Source organism: Thunnus thynnus, chromosome 4 (genome assembly GCF_963924715.1).
Source record: "Thunnus thynnus chromosome 4, fThuThy2.1, whole genome shotgun sequence".
Classification (NCBI taxonomy): domain Eukaryota; kingdom Metazoa; phylum Chordata; class Actinopteri; order Scombriformes; family Scombridae; genus Thunnus; species Thunnus thynnus.
In genome coordinates this window covers 22,851,660-22,866,784 of record NC_089520.1, presented here as the reverse complement: position 1 = coordinate 22,866,784, position 15,125 = coordinate 22,851,660, and the positions used below count along the sequence as shown (strand labels likewise).

General features: G+C 37.8%; 1 protein-coding gene across 2 annotated transcripts; it reads left to right on the top strand.

The window, feature by feature from the left end:
* The first annotated feature begins 238 nt into the window (after positions 1-238).
* ankrd52b (ankyrin repeat domain 52b) lies at positions 239-14,121 on the top strand. 2 transcript variants are annotated; one of them, XM_067587665.1, is made up of 28 exons: positions 239-393; positions 1,664-1,747; positions 1,867-1,945; positions 2,117-2,187; positions 2,316-2,516; positions 2,948-3,035; positions 3,665-3,807; positions 4,548-4,760; positions 4,890-4,968; positions 5,117-5,231; positions 5,567-5,649; positions 5,775-5,892; positions 6,359-6,427; positions 6,524-6,664; positions 6,795-6,851; positions 7,682-7,793; positions 7,890-7,961; positions 8,088-8,289; positions 8,497-8,584; positions 8,899-9,016; positions 9,168-9,387; positions 9,487-9,574; positions 9,713-9,796; positions 10,256-10,401; positions 10,842-10,924; positions 11,158-11,240; positions 11,601-11,692; positions 11,775-14,121. In XM_067587665.1, exons 1-28 carry the CDS (start codon positions 367-369, stop codon positions 12,014-12,016), a joined length of 3,198 nt encoding a protein of 1,065 aa, XP_067443766.1. In that variant the 5' UTR covers positions 239-366; the 3' UTR covers positions 12,017-14,121. The 2 variants fall into 2 exon arrangements, 1 of the variants encoding a protein (XP_067443766.1); XR_010928181.1 differs by lacking the exon at positions 11,775-14,121 and having other exon boundaries at positions 10,842-10,992.
* Positions 14,122-15,125: the final 1,004 nt, after the last annotated feature.

Here is a 15,125-nt window from a genome sequence, read left to right as displayed (position 1 = left end):
ACTATTAAATCTTGAACTAATAAGGCTGCAAAAACTGTTGAGTGTATTTTTCACTGTTTATATTTAACTAGTCTGTTGTTTTATGTATTTGTATGTTTATTTATTTATTATTTTTTATTCTATCTTAATTATTTTCTTAATATTTTTTTCTATTTTCTTTCTATTTCTTATATGCTGTTTTTGACCCCCCCACCCACTCTAGCATTTTGTTCACATGAATGCTGCTTGTTCTTTATTGTTCTCAATAAAGTTAGATTAAAAAAAAATAAAAAAGCTAACTAAGGCTAACTAGCTGCCTGCTACAGAGTGATATGTAGTTGACTTTACAGTCAGTCTGAATGAAGGAGCTTCCAGACCGATTGGGAAATGGAGTTAAGAAACATCAAGGACCAGGTAACTGAACAGCACAGTAAACACAGATTTATTTTTTTGTCTGTTCTCTAAGTTAAAGTTAAAGCAGCCTCTCACTGCTGCAATCAGCTGGCTAGCCATGCTAGCGACATGTCGAGCAAAGTTTGCTAACGTTGCACAGCTAGAGAGAGAAAATCTGTGTCATGAAAGTGGACCAAGTTTTATTTTACTGGATAACTTTGCACGATCGTTTCTTCTAGGATGTAATGTTTCAGTTTGTAATGCTCATTAGACCCTCTAATTAGGCTCATTAGAGTCCTAAATGTAGCACAAAACCTGCCAAACAATCAGCAGCCTTTAAAACGGATCCACATTTCACTCACTTACTGCTGACTAATTTAGCTTTTCTATACAAAACAGACCTTAGTTTATCATTTCTATTCTGATGTTACCAAAAAGAACCAAAATTCAACACAAAAGTTTTTGTTGGGATTATTCTCAAGTGAAGTTTAAAAAGTCAAATTCCAGCAGAAAAAATGCTTCAAGTTCTAGTTTTCTTCATGTCTTTAACTTCATTAAAGCAAATTGCATCATCCCACTAAAACTACAGGAATGTTTTTTAAGCTTTACTTTTTAATTCAGCAATATTTGCTGATTTGATTTATGTCATTATAACCATTGTATTTTTCTGATTTTATTTCTTTTTGAGTGTCTTGTCTGCTTCCAGAAAATATTATTGTTTGATAAGAAATATAAGAAATATCTGATATTTCTTAATATCAGACATTGAATGCCCAACTCTGTCTTGATAAAGGTTGTTGGACTGTATAAACAATACGGACATCAATGAAAATAAGTCGCATGATAAAATCTGATATATTTTATAAATATATCAGACTACTTTCAATAAAGCAAAGCAAATTACTGTTCAAATTCTATTATTCCTTCGAATGCTCAGAGGAGAGATTATAATTCAACTTTTGCTCAGACATTTGTAACAAGCTAAATATGCTAATTCAGACTTTGTTTATTTTAGGTAACATACATGTGAGTAATACAGTATACAGTGAGTAATACAGAGAGTATTCATCAGAGATCAGTATCAGCAACTTCATGACATACGTATGATCCCCAGCACTGCGTCTGTGGGTTGTTGTTTTTTTACTTTCTGCAGAAATACAATGAGGTTCAGCATTTGGATTTTGTTCACCAAATAATGTGATGCACTTCCTCACCACACAACTCAAGAAACTCTGCGAATGAACTGAACCTAATTTTGTTCATCTTTTCTTGTTTTGCATGTCTCTCTCAGTGTCCGTTGGTCCAGGCCATATTCAGCCGAAATGCTGAGGAAGTGTCATTTTTGTTGAACCACAATGAAGATGTCAACTCATTGGTAACATTATCCCACAAAAACTCTGCAATTATGTTGTTGTTTGTTTGTTTGTTTTTGCAAGGTATGGTGTCAAATATATATGTATTATATTTTGAATGAAATGTTAATGTTTCTCTAAGGACCAAGAACAATGCACACCACTTCATGCTGCTGCTTATTTGGGAGATGTTCACATCATGGACCTACTTATCACTTCAGGTAGAAACATTATTTATTTGTGAAATATGTCCTACCTATGTCTACTATATACCTTTGTATATTTCCTGCAACTAAGCTTTTCCAGTAATAGAACGCAATGAATCACGTACAGAAGAACTAAAACATGCCCCAAACATTGAAGCCTGACTTTGCTTTTTCTCTCTGTTACAGGTGCAAATATCAATGCTAAGGACCAGGGTTTGCTGACTCCTTTGCATCGAGCTGCTGCCTCACGAAATGAAGTACATTCCTATTTTCAAAACATAGAGGGAAAATTTTCTAAGGAAACAATAATCACCAGATCATAATTTTTGACATACTCTCATTCAAATTAATATCATATTCTTTGAATTGTGTGTCTTTCTCTCAGAGGGCTGTGGAGCTGCTACTAAAGCACAGAGCAGAGGTCAACACACAAGACAAATTTTGGCATACACCATTACACATGGCCGCTGCAAACTGGGCTACAGGCTGCGCCGAAGTCCTGATACCACACATGTGCAGTCTGGATCTTTCTGACAGGTCAGGAAGGACACCCCTGCATCACGCAGCGCACAGCGGCCAAGAGGAGGTAAACTGAGAGTATTAACCAAAGTTTTCTTCCTCATCGTTAACTATTTGTGCCTTTCTGGGTTATTAGTAATCTGATAACAAGGCTTAAAAGTAGACTTAATTTAGGAAAGTAAATAAGCAATTGGCACACCTTCTTTCTTTCTGGTAGTTTTCTGTCAGGATTACATTTCATGTTTGTTTGTTAAACAACTGTATCACAGTAAAAGCTGCTGTCCTGGGTGGACAACAGTTCCTTTTAAAAGGACTCAACATTTATATTCTCCCTTATAGATGCCTCCTTACTCGAAATGTGTTGTTTTGTGAGGTAAAAATATGGTCACTTAAATGGCCATTGTTCCATTTTTATGCAATAGTTTATCCAGGGTCAAGTCACAGTGAAGCTTTAGATACACAGTGTGTGTCTATATGTAATTATGTTTCTTTCCGCAGATGGTGAACTTGCTTCTCAGCAAAGGTGCCAACGCGAGTGCCAAAGATAAAAAGGAAAGGCAACCGATCCACTGGGCTGCACACCTTGGTAAATCTCTCTCACTCTCATAAGACACATAAATGTATCACTACTTTTGACATAAAATAAAATCTCCCACATGAATTTGAAGAGGAAAAAATGTTCACAATCCCAACAAACAAATCACTGATAACTCACTCAAACAGCCACAGGTGGTCAGAAAAATCGGCAAAAGTTGTTGCCACTAAGTTTACTATCTATTCTGTGTGTAACATCATGACATGTGAGGGAGGCGGGGGCAATTCCAATTTTTGTTATAGGCTAAAGATAACACTATAAGTATTGACCATCATTTTTACAACAATATATGCTGAAATTGTGTTTAATTTTGTGTAAGAGACTTAAATATTAAGCTGTGCTTACTGTTCATGCACATAGCTGCCTTTAGTTTTAGATGGCTGTGACATTATTTATCATTTGATTGGTCCACCTGAATAGAGCCCAACTTTAAAAACAAAAGTAGACAAAAATTATAACTCTTTCCACACAAGTGTTGATTTTCTGCAGAGGTTTTGTTGTTAATGACCTAAAAATCAGCTGACTATTCCATTACTAGCCTATTTGCTGCCTGTGCTTCAGTTTGCAAACAGGCTAGCATGTGAGAGGGGTGTGTAGTAAATGTTAAGCTCTTCTTCCAGGACATGTGGAGGTTGTGAAGCTGCTGGCGTCTCACAGTGCAGATGTGATGTGCAAGGACAAACGTGGTTACACTCCCCTCCATGCTGCAGCTGCCAGTGGACACTTAGACGTGGTCAAACATCTGTTGAGGCTGGGAGTGGAGGTAAAGTGGTCCCATTTCTGTTAGAAAGTGTAAATAATTTTCCATCGTAATGAATAATTATAGCTAATTTATTTCATGTACTGTAGCTTCTGTGAAGGACAACTAAATGAGTGTATCAGTGAACATCCTCTTAAGTTACAGTGAATCTGCTGTAACAAATGTTCCTTTTATATAATGTGAAAGCATTTAGCCAAAGGGTATTACAGCACATAAAATTAGACTTAACAAAAACAGGCATAAGCATTTTTCATCAACTAGAGACATCAAAAACCTTCTGGCACTGTTGATTATGCACTAAAAAACTTATTACACTTGTTATATACAAAGATAAGTAATAATATTTCCACAACAGTCCACAGTGTAAATAGTGGACATGTGATTTTGCTTCAATAATCAGGCTTGGTTTCATGTTGTTCTTGGTCTGTGTCACTAATCAGTTAAGTATTTTCTGTTTTTTGCTGATGATACCACGGTCATCAGGGCACAAAATACTCTACATTCACAGCTGAAGCTAATGTACCTGTACCTCCCTTTCAACAAGCCGAATATTTCACACCAGATCCCTTTTTGTATTTACTTTAAGACACCTCCAGGTATTATCAACAAAATAAGTTTTAACACTGTTGTACTGTAAATCTGTCCGTGCTTTACATTCAGCAGTATTCCTTGGGCTGTAAAACAAGGCTCTTCTGCTTTCAAACCAACAGACATGTCATACTTTTTCTCCCTCTGTCTCTCAGGCGGACGAACCCAACATTTTTGGGAACACAGCGCTCCACATGGCCTGCCACATGGGGCAGGACACCGTGGCCACCGAGCTGGTGAACTACGGCGCTAACATCAACCAGCCCAACTACCACAGCAACACGCCGCTGCACCTGGCTGCTGCCTCCTCCAGCGGGGTGCTGTGTCTCGAGCTGCTCATCAACAACGGTGCTGATGTCAACATGCAGGTAAAGGGCTTGTTTTTAATATTTGAAAAGGACAAAAAATAAGAAATTAAACAATTTGTTTTTGCTGTATTAGATTAAATGCAGATTCTTGTAACGAAATATGTTTTTATTTCTTCTCTTCTTCAACAGAATAAAGAAGGGAAGATCCCTTTGCATATGGCTGCTATGCATGGACGCTTCACAGGCTCCCAGATTCTTATCCAAAATGGTAATGGAAAGAATTTAAAAGCCTTTAAAATGATTTACAGCATCCACTTATACTGGTACTCGCTCTCATCAATATATGAAAGCATGTCCTCATCTGAAACATACTTCATTATATTTGACATCATGTTTCCTTCTTCCTCTCTTCACAGGTGGGGAGATTGACTGTGCTGATATGTATGGAAACACTCCTCTTCATGTTGCTGCCAGATATGGTCAGGAGCTGCTGATCAGCACTCTGCTGACAAACGGTGCCGACAAAGCAAAGTAAGTCTCCTTCTTCCAGCTGTGCAGTTGTGAAAAATAACTATGGTTTAGTAATCCACTCTATCTCAGAATTTACACAATTGAGCACAAAAGACGAGTCCAAATCCAATATTATTCTGCTTGCTGAATGAGAAGCAGATTGGCAGACAAAACCTTAAACTGGTAACTCACTGTCAATACTTAGACATCCAAACCAACAAGTCTTCTGCATAGCAGATACAGTATGAAAGCATTAAGAAAATATCTGTTTGTCTAAATGACTAAATGTCCAGAAAAAAAATTTAATTAAATCTAACACATACTAAAGTAAATAATCATTGTTATGGTCTCTTAAGACAGGGCATTCTTGGGATGCTTCCTCTACATTTGGCAGCGCTCTACGGCTTTCCAGACTGTTGTCGCAAGTTGCTATGTAATGGTGAGAATCTGTTTGATACATCAGGCTGCGCTCTGTAGTTTATTCTCACACATATTTAAGTACTGACACAACTCAAACACTCACAATAGGTTGTCTGTTCAAAGTGTTGTTTGTGTATCCTTCAGGCCAGTTTTACAGCATTCTGCCATCTTCGACATGCGGCCAGATGCCGTCATTTGGGTTTGACATAAACACTCCAGATGACGAAGGGAGGACCTGCCTGCATGCAGCGGCCTCTGGAGGGTGAGTGAACATACTGTACATACACAATTGTTTTTTGGTTTATGTAAATGTGAAGTCTACATACATTCATACACAGTAGGGTCCAAACATCTGAGACCATCTTTCCATTCAAGTAATTGGGAAATTGGTCTCAGACTTTTGGACCCTAGTGTATATCATCATAATTAAAATTATAGACCTGTTTTCCAGCTGTTTATAAACTCTGCTGAGCTTCACAAATACACATAGCTTAATTAACTCCCTGTTACCCTGCAATCCAATCAGCCAGGCAGTTCAACAGATGATTTGCTGTGTCTAAATAGATACTAAATAGACTTCTGTTTTTTGCAAAATAATTTTCACTTATTTATTATGCATCTGAAAAAGCAATTCAACTAAAAACAGCAAGCCGAAATCATACATGTAATTTCAAAGATGTTGGTAGTTTGCCTCTTAATTTAACAAACTTTTTTTGTGTTTGTGGCAGAAACATCGACTGTCTCAACTTGCTGTTAAATAGTGGAGCTGAACTGGATATAAAGGATAATTTGGGAAGGTAAGTGGTGCTGATTAAAGCTAAAACTGAATTAAAATTAAGATTTGGATGCTGACGTTGGTCCTTATCATAGCTGTCCCCTGTTGTACCTCGCAGATCTCCTTTGCACTATGCTGCAGCCAACGGGAACAGCCAATGCACGATCACCCTGGTGAGAGCCGGTTCCGAGGTCAACGAGCTAGATCTGACGGGCTGCAGCCCTCTGCACTACGCTGCCGCTTCACACACTTTCTGCGGGTGAGAGAGCACACACGTTTTTATGTTTGAGTCATCCTACTCAGAGAGAACAAGGACAGCATCCTGTGGTTGCACAAACACTTGCTCATTGTTGGTCCTGGTTTAAAAGTGTCTGTCTTTCTTTCCACAGGGGGGAGACAAGCTCTCAGCCTGAATACAGAGTGGAAAAGGAACATGAAGCTTCTCTGTGAGTCAATCATCACTTATAAGTCAAAGGAAAACATTTATCTTGATACATTATGAGAAAAAGATTTACTTAAAAGTAAAACTAGGCTCCATGATAATTTTATCATTGAGTCTGTAAATTAAGATCTCAGCAGATTTAGTACAGAAATCATAACGCAAGATATATCTTTAATTTAAAGAAATAATAACAATATTTGAGGGTTTTATCTTGTATATCTATTAACATCTCATCTTCAGTGATGTTAGAAATATGTGTTGAATCAGCCTAATTGTTTTTGCTAAATATTATAAAGTTATTTGATAAGCAAATGCAGAGACAAGGATAAAGCAGGTTTTTTCCATCAATACTTCTTCTATACTACAAAACATACCGTACACACATATACAGAGTTATGCTAAGGTTTGTTTATGAGAAGAAAAGATAAACGTCTTACAGACAACATTTTGTCCGATATGCACTTTTTTTTTGAGATTTATGCAACATGCAGTACTAAGTTTTAATCTTAGTCCCCTTGATAGTACCACTGCTGCTCACTTACATTATGTGCATATAAAGACAACAAGATCTGATGAAATGCTGAGATTTTCAAGTCTTTTGACATTCAGTATACATGACATATAAAAACAGATACCAGAACATCTGAAGACCACAAGGTTACGAAAAAGGCTTGTTTCATTTCATTGGACCTTCAATCAGACACACCGGTTGTAAGATGTGTAAGTGTTTGTTGTTTGGACACTTTATAAAATGTCTTTGATTATTTCTTGTTACTGGAAGATGAATAAAACCCAGACAGGATTCCTCATGTTCCTTTGACTCTGTGTGTTCAGGTGTTTAGACTACTTGCTGGACAACGGGGCGAACCCAACTCTAAAGAACAGTAAAGGTTACAGTGCCGTCCACTATGCAGCAGCTTATGGTAACAAACAGCATCTGGAACTGGTGAGTGGCATCTTTTTTTATTTCCAGGGTTTGATTTTGCTTTTTTTTTTTTTCTGGTTCTGGTTTTTCTTAATTTTTCATCTCTCACTCTTGCAGCTCCTGGAGATTTCTTTCAACTGTCTAGAAGAGGTTGAAAGTAATATTCCAGTCAGTCCTTTGCACTTAGCTGTGAGTATTAAAAATTCACCACAAATCTTCCTGTTGACATCATGAAGATGATGATGGACACTGGAGAAGACGTCAGTTTTAAATGAGCACCACATTCTGCTATTAAGATGCATTCTTGTGTTGCAGGCGTATTACGGTCACTGCGAGGCCCTGCGTCTGCTGTGTGAGACGTTAGTGAGTCTTGATGTGCGAGACATTGAAGGACAAACTGCCCTCCACCTCGCCGCTCGGAGAGGTTTCACTCCGTGTGTGGAGGTGCTGCTGAAACATCAAGCCTCCTACACACTGAAGGAGCACAAACACAAGTGGACCGCTCTCCATGCTGCAGGTGTGTGTCTGTCCCGGGACAAAAAAAACTAAACTTGCACAAATATACATTTTTGGTTTTGGTGTCTTGTTGATTTTGTGGAGATGTTTTGGTTTTAATTTTAATAATATTATATCGTGACTTTTGCTTCTATGCAGAAAATCATTGTCACTATTATTTTTTAGATTTTATATCAGTATCTTTTTTTATTTTACTCCTCATGTGCAGCTGCTGAAGGCCAAGTGGACTGTCTGCTTTTACTAGTCAACAGAGAACAAAGTGCCGACGTCATCGACAGTCCAGATACGCAGGGACAGTGAGTCGATTAGGACACCGGATATGCTTTTACATACAATACTGCTTTTTGATCAGATACCAAATCTGTGTATTCTGATTTAAAACTCTTGTTTTTCTTGGTTTGACATGAGAGAATATAAAATATCAGTAGATTATTAACACCAAGAAGAGAACAATTAGGAAACTTTTTTTCTTCCTGAAACATGTCAAATTATATTTAATGTGGTCAAGCTGATCTACACATTTTTTACTAGGATGACATAACCAGGAAATTACACCCACTAATCCTTAAAGCAGGAAATTCAGTTTGTTTGTTTGTTTGTTTGTATGCAGGACGGCTCTCATGCTGGCAGCTTTGGGACGTCACACCGACTGTGTCCACATCCTGTTGGAGAAAGGAGCGAAGGTGGACGCTGGAGACAAAAAGGGCTTCACTGCATTACACCGAGCTGTACGTGCATTTGCTCTGCTTGTTTGCGTGTGTTTGCATGTCCCATCACTATTTTATTGCACTATTTATTATGTAAATGGGGAATACAGTGGCCTTGATGTTCCAGGTGTGTTCGTCCTCTCACATCATATCTTCTGTTCTCGCCCTGCAGGCCATGTTGGGCAGTGATGACTGTGTATCTGCTCTGTTGGAACATGGGGCCTCTGCTCTGTGTAGAGACTCTCAGGGAAGAACCCCGCTGCACCTCGCAGCCTCCTGCGGCCATACGGAGCTACTCCACAGTTTGCTGAAGGCTGCCTTGGAAGCTGATCCTCTGGACTCCATGTTGGACTTCAGAGGCTACGCGCCCATCCATTGGGCTTCCTACCGTGGTGAGACACCAGGGCAAGAATTCACGTCAGATGTACTTCCTATCATGTATGTAGGTTTGTATATTAATCATTTGTCCATTTGTTCCCTGTCTTCTTTAGGACATGAAGGATGTTTACGCATTTTACTTGAAAACAAACTTTATAGCAACCAGGAAGGAAGTTCCTTCACCCCATTGCACTGTGCTTTGTGAGTACTGTAGTTAATATAAATACTAATCACACATATATTTATTGAATATTAATAATGATGATGATGATGATGATGATGATGATAATAATAATACATTTAGTATAGTTTAATTTAATGACTGTTCTTCCTTTGCAGAATCAATGGACAGGAGGTTGCTGCTGGACTTCTAGTGAAGACTGTTGGCCCTCAAATTGTTAAAATTAGCGATGCCAAAGGAAGGTGAGTTCTTCTTCTCTAAGTGTATTTTATGCTGGCAATTAAATCACTCTTATGACAGCTCAGCATAAATGTTGCCATTTTTTTTGGCATTTATTCCAAGATATACCACAGAATTGGCAGCTTTTATTCAAATATTGCAGCATTATACTTGTATACTTGTATTTACTTAAATTGTACACATTTTATATGTACATTTTATATGTACAATGTATGCAAACATCCATTCACAAAGAAAACTGTTTTGTTTGGGGTTTTTTTTGTTTTTCTTGTAGAATTTATAAAATCAATCTTTGGTTTTGATGAAATTCAACTTTTCTATGATAAGATATGATTTAAATTATGCATCACCTTTCCAATAACTAATAATTGAACGATACTAATTGAACTGTATTTTCATATCCGATGTGTCGGCTCTCACTGCTTGTCTTGTATTTTCTTGTGTATGTTGTGTGAGTGCAGGACTCCGCTGCATGCGGCTGCTTATTCAGGAAACGTCGCTGGGCTCCAGCTGGTCCTGGCCCAGGGTGCAGAGGTCAACGCTGTGGACCATAGTGGATGCTCTGCTCTGATGGTTGCTGCTGACTGTGGACACACCATGGCTGTCGGTATGTGATTGAAACGAAGTGTAGCTGGGAAACCTTAAAACACATCAGGGCAATTTTCATATCAAGAAGAGGACAAACCTACGTAATGTTTCTGCAAAAGATCCTCAAAGTCTCTCTTTCATCAATCTCCCTCCTGATCATGTCTGAAAAATACATTTTCCCACGACAGTTATTTATTTCCTGAGCACTTAATCACAGGACACAGGAATAATTATAATTTATTTAACACATTTTTGTCTGCACATCCAGACGTATACAAATGTATCCCTCCCAAACACCCTCGTTCCCTCCCATCTCCCTCCCCATTTTTCCCCCCACATTATCACATGTGTACTGTTGTTTAGACTTTCACAGTCTTCAGTAATGATTACCTTTTACACCATATAAATCCGTTACACTTGTGTTGTGTTTTTTTTTTTTTTTTTTTTCCTCCATTTCAGAATTCTTGCTGCACAAGGGGAAGCCAGACCTGACCCTGGCGGATGTCAATAATAACACAGCCCTTCACTTAGCCTGCAGCAAGGTCACATACACATGCATGTACTGTATGCATGCAGTGGCACAATCATTTTTGCATGTGTATAGCAACAGGTGATATTAACAGATAAGGCTGCCAAAATATAATGAAATTCCTATAAATCAGGTGACATTTTACGTAATGTTTGCTTTTTCAAAATAAGAGGCACTGAAGTATTAAAGTTTGTACAATATCGCTCAAGTACGTTACCAGTTAGTACAACGTGTTTTATCCTGCAGGGTCATGAAATGTGTGCCCTGTTGATCCTGGGAGAGATCAACGACTCATGCCTCATCAATGCTACAAATAGTGCTCTCCAAATGTGAGTTCTCATTTATACATGCTGTTTATGAAGAATATCATTGATCAAATTATTGAATGTTAGAGAGAATAAGACTTATATCACAAGCCATGAAATCTGAAGTCTGAAAAGTTAAGACTAGTTAAACTTTGGTTGAGTGTATTGAATGTTACATTTGTAAGTGTAACAGGAAGTGTAGGGTAGAGGCTTGTAAACTTGATTTGACTGATGAGTTAGTAGTTTTTTCTATTTGGTTTGTTGTTTAAGAAGAAAATGTTTCATGTCTACAGTATGATTCAGCTGCCTGTGGCCACAGTAATGAATCTGGTTGCGTTCCTCCTGAGCGCTCTCTAATCAGACCGGTCTCTCCTTCTCATGCAGGCCCCTTCACATTGCAGCGAGGAAAGGCCTGGCGACTGTAGTGCAGGTGTTACTCAGCAGAGGAGCAGCGGTCATGGCTGTAGATGAGGAAGGTAAGCAGTGACATGTAAGAACTGTTTATGTCTCATTCAACATTATTACAACTTTTTTTTTTTGCCTGTCGACCCTCTGCAGGCCACACGCCGGCTCTGGCTTGTGCCCCCAACAAGAATGTGGCAGACTGTCTGGCCCTCATCCTCTCCACCATGAAGCCTTTCCCCCTCAGAGAGGCCGGCGCCGGTGCAGCTGCCCGCTTCAACCCCATCCTGAAGAACTGCGGCATTGCTGCCTCCTGCGGGTCCGGTGGAAAGCTGTGTCACGCCTACGTCAAGGACCGCTCGAGCACCATCAGCCTGCATGAGTGCCTCACCGAGTGAAATAACACACCAGCCCAGTGTCTCCATGCGTAACCACACACACAGACATGTCTCCTTGAACGCGTGCGGTTATGCGTTGCTTCTTCTCTCACGTGTCATGACGTTTATACTCGTGTGTCACACGCAGCTGCGCGTTACAGTCTGCGCTCATTGATCTGAAATCTTGTCTTACACATTTCTAATATTAGCAGACCTCTTAGATTATCTTCTCTTAGTTGAGTTTAGCACGTATATATATATATATATGTGTGTGTTATTTTAATGAAGTACTAATGTTAGATAGAAGTTTAACATGAACACACTACACAAGCCCGTCCTCTTGAACCCCTGCCGCGGTCAGTATTGATTTATTTTTAGCTGTGAGCCTGAAATCTCTGTGTTTGTCCTCAGCTGATACAAGTGCAAGAATAGTTGAATGATTGCGTGTTTAATTTACGTATGTGTGTGTCTGCAAGTGCTTTTTTTTTTTTTTTTTTGCATATTAGACATTTTTTCATAAATCTACTTGTTTTAAATTATCTAATGGGTGTTGTTTACCCTTTATGCAATTAATAAGACTCTATTTTCTTATCCTGTCCAGGGTGTAGCAGAGACTACACTGATATAAATGTTCTCATTATTCTAATATCATGATCTTCATAGGTTACATTTCAGCATGTGTATAGTTTTAATAATTTAGTTTAGTGTATATATCGTTCTTTAAATGAAGTAATAACCTCAGATCGATGCGTACTGTGCTGCAGGTGCAATAAAAAGCACATCTTGAGCTGGACTTTACATAAGAAATGCTAAGTATGACAGAAGTTTATTACTACAGTTAAATAAGCCAGGAAACAAACGAAAGGTCAAAGAGAACTTATAAAAATATAATATATGTGTTAATATGAACAGTTTTAACGCACAGGGAAGAGAGTCTTTAAGGCTTTGAGCACGAAAGTCATTATGTATGCAACTGAAAATTCATTTCATTTTCATTTAATCGGTTGATTTTTTTTTTTTTTTTAAAGGAATCATTAAGTCAATAAAAAGACAAAAATAGACATTTTAAGTTCCCAGAGCCCAATATGACATTCTCAAATCAATAGTTTTGTCTAAAACCCAAAGATATTTAAATTACACTGATAAAAGACCAGAAAAAGCAGCAAATCGTCACATTTAAAAGCTAGAAAGCAGCAAATTTTTGGCATTTTTGCTTGATGAATTAATCAATTATCACAATTGTCAATTTGTCAGTTAAATTTTTTGACATATCAGTTTATTGTTGTCATTTCACCTTTCTCATCATAATGTTGTCTGTACAGTGAGATGAAATATGAGAAACTTCTCACAGCTGATGCAACAAATAATCTCAGTGAAACACTAGAAACTGAAATCGCTGCTTTGAAATGTGATTTTCAGTTTCGTGGCTACGTTTCCTTCATTCAAAGTGAGTATAAGCTGAACATTTGAGTTTCCAATTTTTATGGACAGTTGAAATAAAACATTGGCAACCTGTTAAATAAATTAGCACAATACACCTAAACTTGAACTAAAATGTCACTGCCTCCCTACAAAGATTAACTTTTATATAAACAGAGTTGTGCTTTAAATGTTTACCTTTTATGATTTGAAAGCAGAGCCTGTGATATTTTCTCCTTTTCCTAATTGTGACCCCCCCCCCCACAAGTAATACCCACTGTATTATCTTAACATGGCTTTAAACTATTTGCACTCTGACATGAAAGTTTACATTTTACAGTGGGATATCCCTCCAAGGTTTATGCAAATATTCTATAAAATTTTAAAAAGTTAATTTTGCCTACTTCCCTTTCAGATTTAAGTAGAAATGAATCCAGTGTGAGTGACCCCTTCCTTGTTTTATTTGGATTTAAATAACCTTACTGAAGAAAAGCGCTTTGTGACATGTGTCTCAGATTTATGTTTTAAACAGCAGTGAAATGTTTTGAACAATGTTTGCCTTCAGGAATTGTTCTGTGACAGCTTTTCATATGTCTTCCATACGTCGCAGTGAGATTTCAGGGTGAAACAACTTGAGTACTCAATGTGTGATTTAGTTGTGGATGGCATTTATATGAGAGGAAATAAATAAATCACTACAATCTGAAGTGTTGTTTGCAGTTTTTACTTTTCCATTTCTCCTTTGTTTTTCACAGTAAACAAAAAAATTAAAGCAAATTCCAGTATTTAAGTTGAATGTGAACATTTTGGCTGACAAAATCTTTCTCTTATCAACCAAAATGTCCGTCAGTACAGTCTTTTTTTTAGATTTTTTCCCCTTTAGAGAGTTTGAACAAGGCTGCCCTACATCTGTATGAGCAAATAAGTGAATTCCTTTAACAATACTTGGAAAACATTGGCAGGTTTTACACATGACAATATGGAGCTCAGTCCAGCATATCTGATAATTTATCCATTATGCAGCTGTTCTCACCAAAGTGCATATGAATGGCTTATTAGCCTTGTGGATAGTTAAGACCATGAAGTGTGAGACTGACATTAGTATAAGAAGATATTCTGTGATCAGTAAAAGAAAAAGTATCGAGCCAACATTACTCATTATTGCTGCATATGTGATGTTACAAGAATACACTGCAAACCAGCATATAGGCATGTAAACTAGGTAACCACTGAAATCCGCAGCAGTGTACAAAACAGCAAATAGCCTACACATTATTGAAGATGGCAAAAGATAATATATGGCCCCTTTAATCTGCTTTGTACAGTGGAGATCATTTGTTTAAATTAAAAATGAACAGAGAACTTTACACTTGATTTCTTGGACATACAACACATTGTTAAAGATTAAACCAGTGGTTTCCAACCTTTTTGGCTGTTAACATCTTACAAAAAGCAGTGTGTAGTCAGGGTCACATTTCAGATGTCTATGAGTTGTTAACAGCTCAATAGTGATTTTTCCCTCTAAACTTCTCACATGGTTTCATTTCAATAAATGTTCAAATGATCTAGTATTTCACCAAAAATAAAAAATTAGAGAAAAAGTCCAAAAACTGAAAACAGATATGTGTATCAAGACTTTATTTTTTCCTCTCTCCTCTCCCATTAATCATCTCACGACCCCTCAGGTTTATCTGGTGACCCTTTGCAGGAG